At 36.6% G+C, this 18,969-nt stretch overlaps 1 protein-coding gene across 2 annotated transcripts; it reads left to right on the top strand.

The window, feature by feature from the left end:
• LOC109851073 lies at window positions 1,402–18,179 on the top strand. Of its 2 annotated transcripts, XM_020421188.1 has the most exons (11): window positions 1,402–1,678; window positions 3,159–3,257; window positions 3,367–3,851; window positions 8,294–8,495; window positions 8,990–9,160; window positions 9,985–10,085; window positions 10,297–10,365; window positions 10,465–10,505; window positions 16,043–16,183; window positions 16,350–16,410; window positions 17,801–18,179. In XM_020421188.1, exons 1-9 carry the CDS (start codon window positions 1,511–1,513, stop codon window positions 16,123–16,125), a joined length of 1,419 nt encoding a protein of 472 aa, XP_020276777.1. In that variant the 5' UTR covers window positions 1,402–1,510; the 3' UTR covers window positions 16,126–16,183; window positions 16,350–16,410; window positions 17,801–18,179. The 2 variants fall into 2 exon arrangements, with proteins under 2 accessions (XP_020276777.1, XP_020276772.1); XM_020421183.1 differs by lacking the exon at window positions 16,350–16,410.

Genomic DNA, 18,969 nt, shown 5'->3' with positions numbered 1-18,969 from the left:
CTAGCGGCCATAGTTCGATTCCTCACTCAGGCCTTCCACATCTGCAAGGGGCTTTGCCTTGCTACCAAATGCCCATCCCCACGTTCTCATGTGACTAAGCGAGCAACGTGGGGCTCGAGAAGGACACGAACCTGGGAACATACAACGGACTGAGTTAACTGATCAGAAAAACCCTGGGTCTTCGCCCCTACCCTTAAACCCAGGGAGACCAGGTGAATTCGGCAGTGTGGATTCGAACCCCTGACCAACAGAGTATTGTGCCTAAGGAGTACACCTCCCCCATGGTACTGCTGACCTTAAGTCCCACCCGCGGGTGGTACATTTTACATTGTTTGCTAAAAAACACAACATACTTAGAAAAAAAGAAATATTACACATAATTTAAAAAAATATAAGTTCATTCTCCAAATGTTTTACCTTATTTTTCAACTGCTTCACATGCTATTCTTGTCACCTTTACTTGAATTTTCATTGGTTATTATGCTGCAAGCTCCCTCCTCCTTTGCCCAACAGAATACATGCACTCTTTGTGGGTATTTGGTACAACCTTAAAATGCTCTTCCCTTAATTTCCCAATTTCAACATATTTTTAGTGGTGTGAGGATTTTACAGTGACACTCCACCACCCAAGAAGAATTACTTTATTCAATCTGCTGTGTTCATCCCATGTCTATAAATATGAAATTATCAAGCTTTGATGCCAACAAATGAAATGTGTCTGGAAATTTATAAAAGCAAAGCACCATTGTTGCTATCAACCGTCGTAATTGACCGTTAGGATGCACGTTGCTTCAAATATGTGATATGCTTACCTCTTTGACTTACGCCTGTGTAATTTTTCTTTTCTGAAAGGTGACCTTGTTTATGTTCACATGTTGTAATTTTCCAATAATGTTTTCCAAAGTAAACAAACTAAGGAAAAAGAATACAACTTATTTTTCAAGTGTTGATTTTACACCTTACTTTGTTCTCTCCAAACGAATGAGAGTTGCTCAATTTCATTTTTGCTATTCTAGTCTACTTTCAACTATCCAAACAGAGAATAGAAAATTAGGGGAAAGCCCTATAAATGCATATTTCACATGGAATTAGTGATTCCTATTTTTTATGGATTTGAACCAAACGGGTCCTTTGTAAAATCTAAAAAGATCTGTCTCGGTGATATTTCCGATTACTATCCCCCCCGCCCCACCCCACCCCACCAAAAAAAAAAAAGGATCCGAAACCCTCGGATTGGGATCCTCTCCTAAGGAATAGTGTTTCCTAAGATCTCCTAATACATCTCAACCTTTGATTTTGTGTATGAGCACAAAAAACGAGGAGGTCCTATGCAATGAATGGTTGAGATGCATTATGAGCTCTTAGGAACACTATTCTTTAGGAGAGAATCTCAATCCGAAACCCTCAAACCCGCTCGCGCGGCGTCTCTCCCCGTCTCGCAAAAGAGCGGGAAAATCGAAGAACGCCCCCACCCCGACGCACGCATTCGATTCCGAGAAAGGGGGGAAAGATGGCGTGGTCTCATCCCGACATCTCGCTGGATGAGCTCATAACCCTCATCAAAGGGCTCATCGATATCTTGATCTTAGCATCAGGATACCAATCCTCCGGCCTCCCCGCGACCTGGGACGCCGACAACATCAAGAAAGCCATCCAATGGGGCATCTTCTTCGAAGAGGTAAAAATAAAAAATCATCCCAATCTCCAAATCTTCAAATTTTATATTCAATTACGTGTTTGGTCCTAGATTACTGAAAATTTTGATAGAAAAGGAGGAATCTTTGACCTAAAAACGCTCTTAATTTCAAGAAAAAACGTCTTTTTGGTCTCAAATTAGGGGTTTTTAGTAACCTGGCCAAGGTGGCCGGGGGATTTATTAATTGGAGAATATACATGAGATGAAGGAAGAGGGAGAGGTACGGGAGGTAAGCGGAAGGATATGAAGAAGAAGAAAAAACTAGTAAAAAAAATCTTTGATTCGGTTGTCTACCCCGGTGTAAAGTGATGGTATCATACCAAGAAGAATGTGATTGTACAATCAGACAAGGGAGTGTGTCTGCATCTCTGAGTTTATTATGGAAAATTCTCTTGTTCTGTTCATTCCAAATGTGGAAGTAGCGAGAGCAACACAATCCCATTGATTAAGCACGTGTAGAAGAACATTCCGACGCCAAGAGTCCCAAAGTGTTGCAGTTAATGGTGAAAGTGGATTTAGAACAAAGCAAAGCAAGAATTAATCGGATTCCAAACACCAAGAGTGTAAGTATAATCGAGGAAGATGTGATCATTAGATTCCGGACTGTTGTTGCAGAAGGGACATGTAGGATTATGCGGAAAATTCCTCTTGGAAAGATTATCGGCAGTGAGCAATCTACCATATAAGGGTATCCGCATGAGAATCTTCACCTTGAGCGGAGTGGGTTAGATTGAGTAGAACTTGATGCAGTTCTACTCAATCTCAAATTAGGGTTACGGTGAAAAATATGAATTGAAGCCCATCTTATTTGTTATTTTAAAAGAAAAGCTTCTGATATTGACTTGAATTTAAAATATTATTTGTAGTTTTTTTTTGCAGAAGCTCAATAAAGGCTACATGAGTTTGGTCATACTACTACGTAAAAGATGTAAATTGCTTATTTTTTGTGCACTTATTTTAATTTGAGGAAGACATTCCTAACAAGAGACAATAGCTTGAGCTATGAATGTCTATTATTTATCAGTAACTGATTACTGTAAAATTTCAGCGTCAGCTTTCAATTTGTTAAAATCTATTTGTGATTCTGGAGTATGAACAAAATTTTGTCCTTAAAATAGTTCATTATTTTGCAGTTGATCATTTTTTTGAACATGTTAAAAGTCTGATAACTCTGGTTCTTTCATGGGAAAATAATTCAGTAAATCTTATTTTTTTATACTTCCAAAGTCAGACTTGGTTGCAACGAACAATTTGCCACAGCAGTGTATTTGATGTTTATAGCTATATGCTGAAAGTAGACTTATTAAGCCTTTCAGATTTTTCTGTCTTGGTTTCCCTTTTCTAGTGAGTGCCCCAATATAATAGAGCAATTTCCCCCCCAATCAATTCACTTGCAGTTTTTCCATCTTATTTCTTTTTTGGCTTATCTTAATGCTGCTGATTGTTACTTTTGTTATGGCAGGTTCTTAACCATCTACATGGTACTCCTTACTTTGAAGAGTCCATTAAAGAACTTGATGAAGCTCTACTCAATCTCACCTCCAATCCACTGTTTCCTCAGGTAGATATTTGTCATGGCATTTTGAAGGATCAGTAGGTTAAACCAATTTACTGTGTTTGCAATGGAGACATGTTATAATGATGTGATGTCATGTTCTATTCAAATGCAGGGTCTTGCCCGTCTGACATCCGCAACTCTTTCTAGTGCAAGATATTTGGTTTTACAACATCTACTTAAAATTCACCCTCCAGAAGATGCACATATTTTTGGTCTTTTGACAGCAGTTATTGAAGTGGATATCAGTGAACTCAGCGATGTGGATGGCAATGGCCCTCACATATATATTGACAGGTTGACGTCAAAGATAGAATCACTAACTTTAGAATCTGCAAACAACTTGGTCAAGGATTCTACAGTTCCATTGTATGCAACCGGTTCAAGGACTTCTGCTTGTTCTAAATATAAAGTCCTTGATCAAAAAATGCCTACTGATAAATATGTTTGTAATTCACACTTTGTCATCCGAGAGCTCTTAAAAAGGCGAGCTTCCAAGTCATGCTTGTTTTCAGTCGAGACAGGCCTTTATAAGGTTTCAGAAGTTGTTACGAGAAGCAACTCGGTCGAACTTGAAAATACTCTGTCAGAAGGTCCAGTGTAAGCAACAGATTCATTTGATACTAATCTACTCAGGATTACATTATTTCACTCTTATATTACACTCTTATATTAGGATACTTCTTAAGTTTCGTGTGCTATAGTATATCTCTGCACAGTGACTTGTTTAAGCTTCTTCACCACAAAAAAGTGGTATATCTTAATGTGTATATGTTGAGCTCACTGTTTGTTATTTTTTCTTCCAACAATTCTCCTCATCCAAATTGCTATTTTAACTATTGCAATTATTAAGGACCTTAGAGAATATTCTAGGTCATCATCAAAGAACTGAATTTTTATGTTTACATTTAGTTTGTTAGACAGCAGTAAAGTGACAATAGGACAGACTTATTACTCACAAAAGACAATAGGACAGAATCAGATATATCACTTTTTTCTTTCAAAATCAATCCTTGCTTCATATTTCTTCGACTATTCTGGCAAATAAAGCAGTTTCAAGAAGCATAGATATTATTTTCAATCATCATTGATCAATGTCTGTTTATCTACTCTTTGTACTGGATAGCAAGGTGGCACACTAGAACTATGAAGTTTAACATTTCTCACCAAACAAGAACATAGATAATACAAGAGGATCTCTCTGACAGAAAGCTTGCCTTCACCTGGAGTAATTATGTGGCCTCTGCTATTGTAGGTTTTTGTGAAAGCAAACCTATAGTCTATCAATCATTGCAAACTTGTGCATCAAGTGACCGCAATTTTACTTATGGAACCTTGTGACTTATCTCTATATTTCTATGGCATAGCCAAATTAAGGCTCCTGAAGTTTTACTTAATTCTCACTCAACAGTTGGGAAAAAACTTGGACAGACAATGTATATTTAATAAAGAGCAGAGGCCACATAATTACTTATTGATCTGCTTGCACTTAGACCAGATTCATTTAGGGCCTTTGCTATACAATACTTTATTTCTATATCTAATTTCATTTTTTGGGCAATGCTTCTCATTTTGATACACTACATGTCATGCCCCTCTCGTAGAAGTTACTATTGTTTCTAGTGTTATAGTTTTATTATTTGTCCTTGAGATAAATCCATTTCTTGCCCTCATTACACATTTGCAACGTTTCATTTGAAAAAAAATCCTTGTGCCCAACCAACCTTGAGGAATATGAGTTTATGAATCAAAGACACCATTTTTCAGTTGAAGGCTATGTCATTGGCATCTGCAATTATATAATCCATTTATTAGCTTACTAAAACAACGCGAAAGTGATAAACCTCGGAATCCACCAATGGGTATTCTTTGAATCCACAAAGAATAATCTTTGAATCCATGAAGAGACAACCTCAAAGTAATATAAAAGGGAATTTTATCGAAGAAAAGTTATGCCTCTAGCACTTACAATCCTCTGCTTAAATATAAAAAAACTAGACTTTTACTAGGATAGAAATATCACCCCAACCCAAAAAATATTCACAACTACCTAAAAACTCTCTATAATAGAGAAAACAAATCAGTTCAAATTGAATCAAAATTGAATTTGTTTCTAATCTAAATTGACTCCCAACTTTATTACTAAAAATATCATAGAGACTGATTATTTTGGAATCCTACCAAATACGAGTAATCCTGATAGGATTCTAGGAATTTGTCAAGTTGATTGACTCCGTCTCATCGAGATAGGTGATTTTCATATATAATATGTCAAATCTGTCTTCCGGATTATGAGATATGGTCATTTCTTTACGTGCAAGTTAATAATACGTACATATCCGCGTTTAACTTGTGATAGTTCCGTCCCTTGTTGAAAGAAGCTCGACCCCAATCTTATATTTGCTTGAATAGAAACTTCCTTGATAAACACTTTTCTTTTTCTGCATCGATCAACATCCGTCTTGTACTTAGCATTGATTTTCACCATTTGTTCTTTTACTTCCTCGACTATTACTTCCTCGACTAGGACTTCTTCTGAATTAAAACTTTTTGTATAAAATTTTCCCGCACATCATGTATATGCTTGGCGGCATGTGGATTAGTGGACTTGAAAAACTCCCTGAATATATGTTCCTTGTTGCTTCCCATATCTATCATCTCAACCTTCTTGAAATTATGCACAACCTTTGCTTCCAAAGAAGAAAATTCTCCATTATACTTAATACACAATTCTTTTATTTCCTTTGCCTCGAGCTCTCCACCAAACAAGTCACATGTATCATCAATTACCTCGTTCTCTATTATATCCTTCTCCTCTATCGGGACAATATCAATATATATAATATCACACACAATGTCTTTGATAATATCATGCATACTTCCGTCTTCATTAACATATCACCATCAACATTAGAAATCTCATGCACAATGAGGGTTTGCACTTCAGGTTGAATCTTGATGGTGGCAGAATCTTCATTTTCGGTTATGAGTGTCTCATTGTCCACCACTAGAAAAACCTTTTCCTTAGCAGTCTCTGTCTTCAATGCCTCTAGTTCTATGATCAACATAATTGATGAAGTCTTCCTTGTTGCTTCTTCGGTGCTCTTCACAAATCCAGACACTTCCTTAGAGATGAATTGAGGTTCTTAGTTTTGCTACAATCATAACTAGTGTGAGAACTCTTCGTAAACATTCACGACGAAGGTCTTTTGTTGTTTTGCTCAAGTTCTCGCTCCACCTTCTTCGCTAGATGGACTGTGTTGGCTAAGATAAAAAAATCTTGTAAAAACAACCGACATTTTTGTAGTAAGAAGGTAGGAACAATCTTTTAATAATTTCTTCATCTTAGCCCATGTTCGAATCGGATCCCTCCTTTGATGGTATCAATTTATCAATACTTCGTTCCACAATGTAGCTGCTTTCCCTTTAAGTCTGCAAACCACCACTAATTTAACTTTTCAATCTTCTGAGATTATCTCATAATAGAAATATCTATTCACCTCATCAATCCAATCAAGGAAATTATCAAGATGAAGCTTTCCATTGAAGGATGATATCTTTAATCCTCTAGTGTTATAGTTCTCCTTTTCGGTAGCCTCTACGACCGTCACAGTAGGATTTGTCTTGCGAAGTCGGATCTTGTCTTTGGCGACCATCAACGCGATCTCGAACTCATCTCAGATTCATATGCTTCACAACCAATGCAAGCCAGTCTATGGAAGTCTTCATTTGAGTAACTCCTATATTCAACTCATCGAACTCAGTTCGAAAATAAAAAAAACTCAAATCTTAATAACACGGGCTTCATTGCCTACTATCGGATTGGAGAAACGGGCTCTCATACCAATTAACGCAGCGCAAATGTGATAAACCTCAGAATCCACCTAGAGGTGTTCTATGAATCCACATACGACAATCTTCGAATCTTCGAAGACGAAGAGACAACCTCAAATCCATGAAGCAATATAAAAGAGAATATTATTGAAGAAAAGTTATGTCTTTAGAGCTTACAATCCTTTGCTTAAATAGAAAAACAAAGTAGACTCCTATTAGGAATAGAATAAAAAAGAAATTCTTCAAAACTACCTGAAAGACTGTAACAGAGGAGACAAATCAGTTCAAATTAAATTAAAATTGAATTTGTTTCCTAATCTAAATTGACTCCAACTTTATTGCTAAAAATATCAAAGTGGTTGATTATTCCATAATCCTACCAAATATCGGTGATCGTAATAGGATTCTGGGAATCTGTCAAGCTGATGGACTCCACCTCGTCAAGATAGGAGATTTTCATATATAATATGTCAAAATTAACCTTTTGGATTAGGAGATATGGTCGTTTCTTTGCGGGTAAGTCACTACGTATGTATCCATGTTTAGCTCGTGATAGTCCTGCTCCTCTGTGAATTTGTCCGTTATTTTTCCTACATCACTTATGAATACAATTTATAACACAGTAGTATTATTTTAGCTACTTCTTTTGCAGTTCTTTAGGAATTCTGCAATCCTACAATGACTTGGCATTTTAATCACAAATTTGCTGTTCCAGACAACCTTTTGTCTATCTTTTAGTTTCTCATGCTTTCATTGACTGTTTGAATTCTTTTTGATGTTGCAAGAAGCCTGTAAAAACATACTATGTGGTATCATTTGAGTCTTTAACTTATCCGTGTGAATTGATAACCTACTTTCTTGTGGATTTTACAAAACTGGAGAGAAATATTCAGAGATGATCCATGAGCGTTTAGCATTACATGGAACAGGGTCAATATCTCCCACTCTATTTATGAAGATTCTTACTTGACATTTCAGTCCACCAAACTTATTAACTTGCTTGCTTTTCTTCTAATTGCCTGATCATCCATCTACTAGACCACTGTTGTAAGATAAAGGGGTGAATATATAGTTACTCAAATTCATAGTGCAGGAATATGCTAATTTATCGAACGATCTGCTTTGTCCTCTTGGTCGCAAATAGCATCTGTAAGTTTCAAGATTTCTGGTCGCTAAGGATTAGGAAAATTTCTTGCCTATTTAACCAGCGAAGAGGAAATCATGAACGAGAAGTGTTTTTGGAACAACTGGAGGTCAAGGTGCCTTTCTTATTTGTTAGATAAGAGGACTGTCAAACTGATCTCGGGTGCAAACTTGATTTTCACTGCCCCGAAGCTCCAATGGATTCATGTTTTTGAAGCATTGAAATTTGCAACTGATGCCGAAAATGATAATCTTCTTGAGATCATGGTAATTCCTGCCGACTTGTTCTATGTTTCTTATTGGTATGCATAATTTGAAATCACCTTAAATATAGTTTATTAAAGAACCTTTACTTGTTGGTATGCATCACTTATTGGTATGCATTACCCTTATGCATCACTTATCGGTATGCATAATGTAAAATCACCTTTAATATAGTTTATTAAAGAACCTTCACTTTTTATATTAGCGTATCCTCAAATACTTCAGCGTGCCTTTTCATCATTTATTATGTACTGTCCAGTGTCCACCTTAGGTTTGAAGAAGTATGTAACTTAACTAAAGAATAAACGGAAGAAAATAGAAGAACTTTGCGTATACGTTTTCTGGATCAGAAAAGCTGGTTCTCAATTCTTGTAATATACTCCCTTCATCGCACAGTAAAAATGTAGCAATTATTGATGTATCTTCTATTTCTTTTCTCAGTTTATTCAGGCCCATAATTTGCAGCTGCTGACTGATTTATGTTCGTGATGCAACAGGAGATCTTGTTATTAGGTTTCATTTCAAGCAGATGGAGCTGCTTACTTGAACATTTCATTTCACGCTCTTATGATTTCCTTCCCATTTCCAAGCAATACTCTGATCTACAAAACTTGCTTCAGGGAGACTCTCAGTCTTTGCGTTCAAAAAGTCAAGTCCTTAATTCCAAGGTACAAAAGTTACATGTATTAATTTGGGTTACTACTAGAGGCAATGAATGAGGCAGAGATGTTTTTAGGCTTGCTTTTAAGCTATGTTATGCGGGTACGGGTGAAAGTACGGGCGCAGGGGTAGGACATGACACATCTGTTCCATCAAGGGCTGAGACCTCATTTTTCTTATGTGTCACTTCCATCAGAGATTTTTGACGTTGAGTGGGCTCTTGGTGATTTATTTCGAACTTGCTATTCTTTTGTTTTTCTAAATTATACAAATCAACCTTAAGATCTGCTGCACTAGCTTGGAATACATTTCTATCAGATCAGAGCAGACATAAGTGTTTTCATAGCCATATTTGTTTTCTTTTAGCAGGTAAAAACGCAGATATATGTGTTCTAACTCAATATCCAATTGGCTCTATTGAATTGAAATTCAGATGGGATTCTGATATTTTTGTGATATTAGTCGTCTCACTAAAGCCCTAGAGAAAAAGAGGTGTTGTATGTTGGTATTGATATCTTTATGGAAACTCTAAAAATATATAAGGATCAAATTAGCTGGTATTATTAAACCAGTATATCATATCGTCTAATACTTGATGTACTTGAAATATATGTTAAACCATATCTGTATATTTGGATGTGGCCAATATTTTTGCCAGTACCATATACTTTTAGCATATTTTAAATGGTTACCAAATATGATACGCATTGTTAGAAAAACAAACACAAAAATAGACTTGTATTGGATTATCCATATCATTTGTATAGTAATTCCATCAGTATTTACGTTTCTCTGGACATTAATCATGTTTCCATCTCTCAATTTGGAGTAGGAGAAAGACATCATCGAGTATCTGATGCTGCTATTGAAGAGTCAGCCCCACAAATTATGGGAAGTCCCTGCAGTCCTTGTAGCAGCAGCAATTCCTTCCGGGTAATCTTTTATGTCATAATATGCACTATCCATCTATGATGTTCTTTATGAGGTTGTGCTAGTGTTTGGTATTATATGTTACTCCATGTTTGTTTGCAATCACATAGCAAATGCAATTGCTATTAGGAATCACCTTAAAACTCAAAATGATGCAGAATATGTGTGGGCCTCCTTTTTCATTTGTTATTATTCTGTTTTGGTGGAATTTCAGGTCAATTTTGTTCAAGATATACTTCAATGATATAGAAAAGCAATTCACTGAAGCTTCTTCCTCAACAAGGTTTGCCCTCAAAACATCTTGATCTTTGCAATGATTCTGTTATTTGATTTTCAGAGCTATAATGAAGCTTACCAATTCATACCCACATTTCTCCTGTAGATGCTGTGGCTGCCATCAAGTTGGAAAGAAGCACAGGGATTGTAAGTTGATCATAAATAAAAGCTGTAAACTTGTTAAGTTATGATGAATTTTAACTGTTGAAAAATTTAGTCTGTCATAAACTATTGAGTCTCCCCTAAAACCCCTCTCTGTTGAAGGCATATTGACATACCAATGAAAAGATCGTTACCTGTCATGGCAAGAAGCCGATGATGACTGATGGATGTTATGTCAGCAGCCTTCTTTGAAAATGAAAGAAGACGGTGCCGAAAAAATCAAAAGAATGGGCCCTACAACATTTTATTCAACGAAAATTTGGCAGTATTTGAAATTGTTAAAGCTGCATAGTAAACATATTATTATTTTATTGTGCATAGTATTTTTCCAAACACTATAAATAGGCCTTAAACTCTTAAGAAAAAACTCATCCCGAAAACAACTTCTCTTGTAGAAGAGTGAGAGAAAAAAAAATAGAGAGAGTATTTCTTTGTTAAGAGAGATTGTAACTCTAGAGTTTTTTCCTTATAGTAAATTCTTCTATCCTTGTCCGTGGACGTAGGCAATCAAGTGTCGAACCACGTAAATCTGTGTGTCTATCATTTTATCTCTACTTTTGTTTTACTATTGTTGCGATCCTGCTCTATTAGGTCTCGGGTTTGTCCCAACAAGTGGTATCAGAACCAACTTAGGGTGCTTGTATATATCTATTTATCGTATGCTCTGTGGCTGCCACAAAATGTGGATTCTTCACATCAGAAAATAAGTTAGGTTATCCCTTTGAAGGTGACATTTACTATTCACGAGTACGGTACTATTCATAAATACACCATTATTCACAAGTATGGTACTATTCACAGATACGATTACTGTTCATAAATACAATTACTGTTTATGTGAGATAGTAAAAATTACTGTTCGTGATAGAAGTAATGGCGGCAAACTTCAAGATCGAGAAATTCGACGGGAATAATTTCTCACTGTGGAAGTTGAAGATAAAGGCTATCTTGAGAAAAGATAATTGTTTGGCGACCATCGGTGCAAGGTCGGACGACATCATAGATGATAAAAAATGAAAAGAGATGGACGAAAATGCTATTGTAAATCTCCATCTGGCATTAGCAGACGGGGTGCTGTTAAGCATAGAGGAGAAGAAAACAACAAAGGAGATCTGGGATACTCTAACAAAGTTATATGAGGCAAAATTTATGCATAACAAATTTTTTTTAAAAGGAGACTTTACACTGAGGATGGCGGAATTTACATCGATGACCGATCACATCAACATCCTAAACACACTGTTCTCCCAACTCACAACATTGGGGCATGCAATCGGTGCGAATGAACGTGCAGAACTTCTACTGCAGAGTCTACTTGACTCATATGATCAACTCATCATCAACCTGACAAACAACGTCCTCACGGACAATCTAGTCTTCGACGATGTTGCAGCCGCGGTTCTGGAGGAAGAAAATTGGCGTAAGAACAATGAAGACGCAGTTCTGGAGGAAGAAAATTGGCGTAAGAACAATGAAGACAGGCATGTAAGTTTACAACAAACGGAGGCTTTAACGGTGACGAGAGGAAGATCAACGGAACGTGGCTCCAGTGGGAGCCATACCCATGGTAGTTCAAAATCACAAAGTAAGAAGAATATCAAATGCTACAACTGTGGCAAAAAAGGACACGTCAAATCGGAGTGTTGGCACAATAAGAAGAGTGGAGATAAAAAGTCTTCAGAGTCATCAACATCTCAAGGATACGTTGTTAGCACATCAGACGATGGTGAAATTCTATTCAGTGGAGCAACTATTGTTGATGAAGGTAGAAAGAGGTTTGCTGATGTCTGGCTTATGGATTCAGCAGTCTCCTGACACATGACCTCCCGGAGAGAATGGTTTCACAAATATGAACTTATCTCAGGATGATCTGTATTCATGGGGAATGATCATGCCTTGGAGATTTCTGGTATTAACACTATCAAAATCAAAATGTTTGATGATACAATACGCACCATTCAAGATGTGTGACATGTGAAGGGCTTGAAGAAGAATTTATTATCTTTGGGACAATTAGATGAGCTCGCGTGCAAGACCCATATAGAAAATAGGATCATGAAGATTGTTAGAGGGATGCTTGTGGTAATAAAAAGAGAAAAGATAGCTACAAATCTTTATATGTTCAAGGGAGAAACCCTGCAGGAAGCTGATTCATGTGTGACATCAACCAGTCGTGGAGAAGAACAAACCATGATGTGACATCGCAAACTAGGCCATATGTCAGAACGAGGCTTGAAGATTCTCTCCGATCAGAAGCTGCTTCCTGGACTTTCGATAGCTCTTTCATTCTGCGAGCATTGTGTTATAAGTAAGTAGCATCGGCTGAAGTTCAACACATCAAGTTCTAGAAGGAAGGTTATTCTGGAACTGGTTCATTCTGATGTATGACAAGCACCGATTACATCATTGGGAGGAAAAAAATATTTTATGTTCTTTATTGATAACTACTCCAGGAGATGTTGGGTGTATCCTATCAAAAAGAAGGCGAATGTGTTCTCAGTCTTTAAAACCTACAAAGCGCGGGTCGAGCTTGAAGCTGAGAAGAAGATCAAGTGCTTGAGGTCAGATAATAGAGGAGAATACATAGACGGTGAATTCCTAGCATTCTGCAAGTATGAAGGCATCAAAAGACAATTTAGTACGGTTTATACTCAACAAAATGGAGTGACGGAGCGGATGAACAGAACTCTGTTGGAAAGAACAAGAGCTATGTTGGTAACTACAAATCTGGATAAAGTCTTTTGGGCAGAAACAGTAAAAACCGCCTGTTATGTGGTGAATCGATCTCCATCAATCGTAATACAATTGAAGACGCTGATGAAGATGTGGACTGCCAAGCCAGCTGATTATTCTAACCTCCATATATTTGGAAGTCCAGTGTATGTAATGTACAATGTCTAAGAAATTACAAAGCTGGATTCAAAATCCAAAAAATACTTATTCTTGAGGTATGCTGATGGAGTAAAGGGGTATCGCCTGTGGGATCACACTGCCCGTAAGGTTATCATCAGCAAAGATGTTATCTTTGTAGAGAACCAACTACAAAGTGAAGAGAAAGAAAGCAGTTCGAGGAAGGACTTAGAGATTGTAGCTGTTCAGGTAGAAGATAATCCGAATTCTTCTGAAGCAACACTGGAGTATGATGTACAAGAATCGGTCGAGTCTGAGGCTCCAGAAATTCGAAGGTCAACTCGTGAGAGAAGACCACCGACTTGGCACTCGGAGTATATTACGGAGAGTAATGTTGCACTGTCTTTTAACGGAGAATGGAGAGCCATCAACTTTTTATGAAGCTATAAATGGCACAGATGCATCTTTGTAGATGGCAGTAATGCAGGAAGAAATCGAATCTCTCCATAAGAACAAGACTTGGGTACTTGTGTCACTACCATAAGGAAGAAACACCATTGGAAATAAATGGGTGTACAAGATCAAGCGAAATGACGATGATCAAGTGGAGCGATATCGTGCTAGATTGGTAGTAAAATGATATGCTAAAAAAGAATATATTGACTTTAATAAAATATTTTCTCCTATAGTTCGACTTACAACAGTCCGAATAGTCTTGGCTATGAGCGCTATATTTGACTTATATCTAGAGCAACTAGATATGAAAATAATATTTCTTCATGGAGATCTTGAAGAAGAAATTTACATGCTCCAACCAAAAGGTTTTGAAGAAAAAGGAAAAAAATTTGGTTTGTAGATTAAACAAATCTCTGTACGATCTAAAGCAGGCGCCGATGTGTTAGTATAAGAGATTTGATTCATTCATCACGAACCTTGGATACAACAGACTTAATTCAGACCCTTGTGCATATTTTAAGAGGTTTGGTAAAAATAACTTTGTTATCTTATTGTTGTATGTTGACGACATATTGGTTGTAGGCCCCAACAAAGATTGTTTCAAAGAATTAAATGCTCAATTAGCTAGGAAATTTGAAATGAAGGATTTAGGATCTGCAAACAAGATTCTAGGGATGCAAATTTATCGAGACAGAGTTAATAGGAAGATTTGGCTTTCTTAGAAGAACTATTTGAAGAAAATCTTGCGACGCTTTATCATGCAAGATTGTAAGTCAATTTCTACCTCACTTCTTATTAATTTTAAGTTATCCTCCAGTATGAGTCCTAGCAGTGAAGAAGAGATGATGGAGATGTCTCGAGTACCGTATGCATCAGCAGTGGAAAGCTTAATGTTCGTGATGATTTGTACAAGACCAAATATTGCACAAGCAGGGGGAGTGATTAGTCGATACACGTCGAATCCTGGTAAAGAGCATTGAAATGTTGTAAAGAGAGTTCTAAGATACATTCAAGGAATCTCAAATATTGTATTATGTTATGGGGGATCTAATTTTATTGTCAGTGGATATGTTAATTCTGATTATGCAGGTGATCGTGATAATAGCAAATCCACCACAGGTTATGTGTTTGCACTTGTTGACGGAGCTGTAAGCTAGGTTTCAACACTGCAGTTAGTTGTGGCTACTTCAATAACAAGCCAGTAAAGAAGCGATGTGGTTGAAGATGGTGCTGGAGGAACTCAGCTATGAACAAAAGAAGATATCTTTATTTTGTGACAGTCAGAGTGCTTTGCATTTGACAAGAAATCCAGACTTTCATTCAAAGACCAAGCACATTCGAGTTCAGTACCATTTCGTTCGTGAGAAAGTGGAAGAAGGAATAGTGGATATGCAGAAATTCACACCAAAGACAACCTAACAGATTTTTTGACAAAAGCAGTCAGTACTGACAAATTTATCTGATGTTGATCCTCCTGTGATCTGTCAGAGACATGAGCAATATGAAGATGACAAGATAGAAAGAATGGTGTGAAGATATGATTGATGCTTAATCAAATCTTCAAGTAGGAGATTGTCAGCAGCCTTCTTTGAAAATGATAGAAGACGATACCGAAAAAATCAAAAGAATGGGCTCCACAACATTTTATTCAACGAAAGTTTGGTAGTGTTTGAAATTATTAAAGCTGCACCGTAAACATTATTATTTTATTGTGCATAATATTTTTCTAAACACTATAAATATGTCCTAAACTCTTATGGAAAAACTCATCCCAGAAACTTCTCTTATAGAAGAGTGAGAAAAAAAAATGTAGAGAGAGAGAGTATCTCATTGTTAAGAGAGATTGTAACTCCAGAGTTTTCTCCTCATAGTAAATTCTTCTATCCTTGTCTGTGGACGTAGGCAATCAAGTGCCGAACCACGTAAATCTGTGTGTCTATCATTTTATCTCTACTTTTGTTTTACTATTGTTGCGACCCTGCTCTATTGGGCTCCGGGTTTGTCCCAACATGTTATATATCTAATTCAAAGATGAGGAGATTAGAAATTTTCTTGTCAAAAGGTTGCGATGTGTTTATTGTGCAAATGTTGTTGGCATATTACACCAATCTGGTTTCACTATAATATAACCCATGCTCTGAATTTTCAGAATCCATTACTCCGGCTTCCTTTTTTCACTGGCAATTAAAAATTAATAATATGATGCATTTTTCCAGGTGAAGTAGCTGACAGGATTCGATGCCTTCATATGTTTCATGTTCAAGGTCCAAGTCTAATGGTTGATGATTCAAGTGTTTGATCCATGGTTCAAGATCTCTGGGTTAGTACTTTGATCCATGGCTCAAGATTTCAGGAAGGTTAGTCTTCTTCTTTTTTATTTACTTGCATTTGAAAGTGCCAAAAACACATACTTAACTTTTCAATACAAACATCTAATTCATAGATTTAAGATGAAATTATCATTTAACTTTTAATATTTAGAGAGATCTCTGAATTATGTGGAACAAAAATTTTCATATGCAGCTGTAGCTCGGACTATGTTATTTGCCTTCAAATTGATTAAGGTCCAGCAAATTTTGAGCTAGTGAGTTTTTGCTTGTTTGTTCAGTACCTTTTGTTTTGAATCGGTTCATTTTTTGGCCTAAAAGTTTACCTATTCCTTTGTTTGTCTGTTAACTCCTTTACTTGTGTTTCAACAAAGTCTAGGAAAGCTAACAACAGAAAAAGGAAGCAAATAGACAATTTAGTGAAAGATGAGAGCATGTTAAGTTTTTTATTTGTGTCCTTTAGAATAGAGGGTGCATTTCTTTATTCAAATAAATAATCTTTCTATGGAAGTTATTAAATTCCTTTGGTCAATGGCTTTACCTTGACACATCCTTGTACATTGTATTTACAATTTAGCATTATTATTTTCCTTGTTTTTTTCCCCAATCTGATCCTAGTGTATTGCATTTATTAAACTTAATGAAAGTAAAATTTATTAATAATTTTCGAAATTCATATGCAAAAATTCTGTAATTTTACTAAGTTACCCATCTTTACTTCTGCTATTTCTTTTCATGTCAATCTTTGAGACTAGGCTAAGGGTTGGTTTGTAACTTAATCAGCTCTAGCCTCTAGGTACAGGTTATGATATTTCCAATTTCCATTACCAACTACATAATAGAATCCCATAATCTCAGCTAATCTGGAGCCTAATCGACCCTTTGAAGAAAAAGTTGAACAGTTTGGTTAATCTGAAGCTTGCAAAAAACCTAAATGCTGGCACTAGCTGAGTTATCATCAATGCTGGGCTTAGGTTAGCCGAATGTGTCCTGTTATTTGTTAATATATCTATAGCTCATACCTATTTTAACATATCTCTTATAACCAATTAACCATCAGATTAAAAATATGGCTTTTTACACAGATCTTAATATACTTTCCCACATAAGGTCATCTACTTGCAAAAGATAAGATATCTACTTCCAAAGCAAAAAGCAAGATAAAACTAACTTTAATTAACAGATCTTTTCTGATCTAGTAGATAATGAAACCTCTTTAAAGTATTCTAAACATTTTGGACTTTATGCCCTTAGTGGTAGGCAAGGGCATGACTGTTCTGTGGATATTACCGCGCACTGGCATGTAGGCTCACTAGACACGGGTTCAGACATTATTTATGTCCCCCATGTTTTAGCTGCCATCTATCTACTAGTTATGCAAATTAAATGTCATTTAATTGGATAGGCTAAAATGTAATCTTTATTAAAGTGATTGTTTTCATCCTTCCCTTTTGCTTTCCAATCCAAGTCATCAACATGTTCAGCGGTCAATTAGACATCACTAAAAGGCATTGATATAATTTAATCAAACCATAATTTATTCTGCTCATCACTTTAGAATAAACTTTTCCATCAACTAACCTCAGACGCCTCTAAAATGACTTTCCACCAAGAGTCCAAGATCCTGACCGCCTTTTAATTTCGCAGACCCTTGTTTTTCTAAAGTGAGAAACCCATACATCAGCATAATGAAGGTCACCGAAAGCAGCTGTTTTAGACCGGTTGGATCCTTTCTATGGGGACAAAGCTACATAACTTGATTGATCCTCGAAATATAATCTAGTTGGACTGAAGCCTAGAATTGAATCATATCTTTTCTCACTTTAGATTCATCGTGCTTGTGTGGAAAGCAATAGAAAGGTGTTTGGTCTACTGGCAGATCTTGGTGCTTCACTTTTAGCATATGAGAGCAGAACGACACGGCTTTAACACGTGAGCATATCTACTGTTAATGATTCTCCGCGGTCTTTATCTCTCTTATCTCACTATAAAGCCACAATATAGTCTAGTGGAGTCACTTGTAAGAAGCAAGAGATTGTGAGTTGTATTTGAGCGTTGGAAGCATGAAGATGTTCGTCAAATGGGAGATTACTTCTGCACAGGCTGAGGAGAAGTCTGCAGTCATGACTGGGCAAAGCTGCTCTTTAGCCATGAGGCAAATGGTACGGAAATTGCGATCTCAGTTGAGGAGGAAGTTGAAGAAGTTGAGACGACGGAAGCGTGCAAAGTTTGGTTATGATCTGGAGAGTTACTTTCAGAATTTCGATGATGGCTTTCAAGCTCATTGCAGGCCGGTCTCCTTTGCCTGACTATAACCAGTGTGATCCCTTTGCGCTTCATTTGTTCCTTGGAAGTGAAATTCAGATTGGAATAATGAGTCGGGAGAAAATTACACCTGTATATATATATATATATATCGTTCAGTCCGTGTAATCGATCTAATTTACGGGGTGGCTGTTGCAGACTTGTATCTACCTTATGAGAGACTGACCTGTCTTCTAAACTCTTTTTCTTTCTGTCTGAGGTGTATATTGCAATAGCATGAACAAAAAGTCTGCAAATTGTAAATTTGTGATTTCAAAATGATTAGAAAAATATTTGCAAGTTTCCATCTGAATCATAGAAAAGGATGGAAAAATTGAATGATGGCATGTTGTCTTTGATAGCCGCTTGATCTTCTGAGTACTTATCGAGAAGAGGTCCCTAGAATTACGGAAAGAAGCAGGTATTAATTGGGTTACACTGACTTTTGACACCATACTTAATCAACCAAATAAAGACTGACATTTTTAAATAAATTATTGAGTTTGCTTCCC

The sequence above is a fragment of the Asparagus officinalis genome, chromosome 1 (assembly GCF_001876935.1).
Source record: "Asparagus officinalis chromosome 1, Aspof.V1, whole genome shotgun sequence".
Lineage (NCBI taxonomy): Eukaryota > Viridiplantae > Streptophyta > Magnoliopsida > Asparagales > Asparagaceae > Asparagus > Asparagus officinalis.
This window is presented reverse-complemented; position numbering and strand designations above follow the sequence as displayed.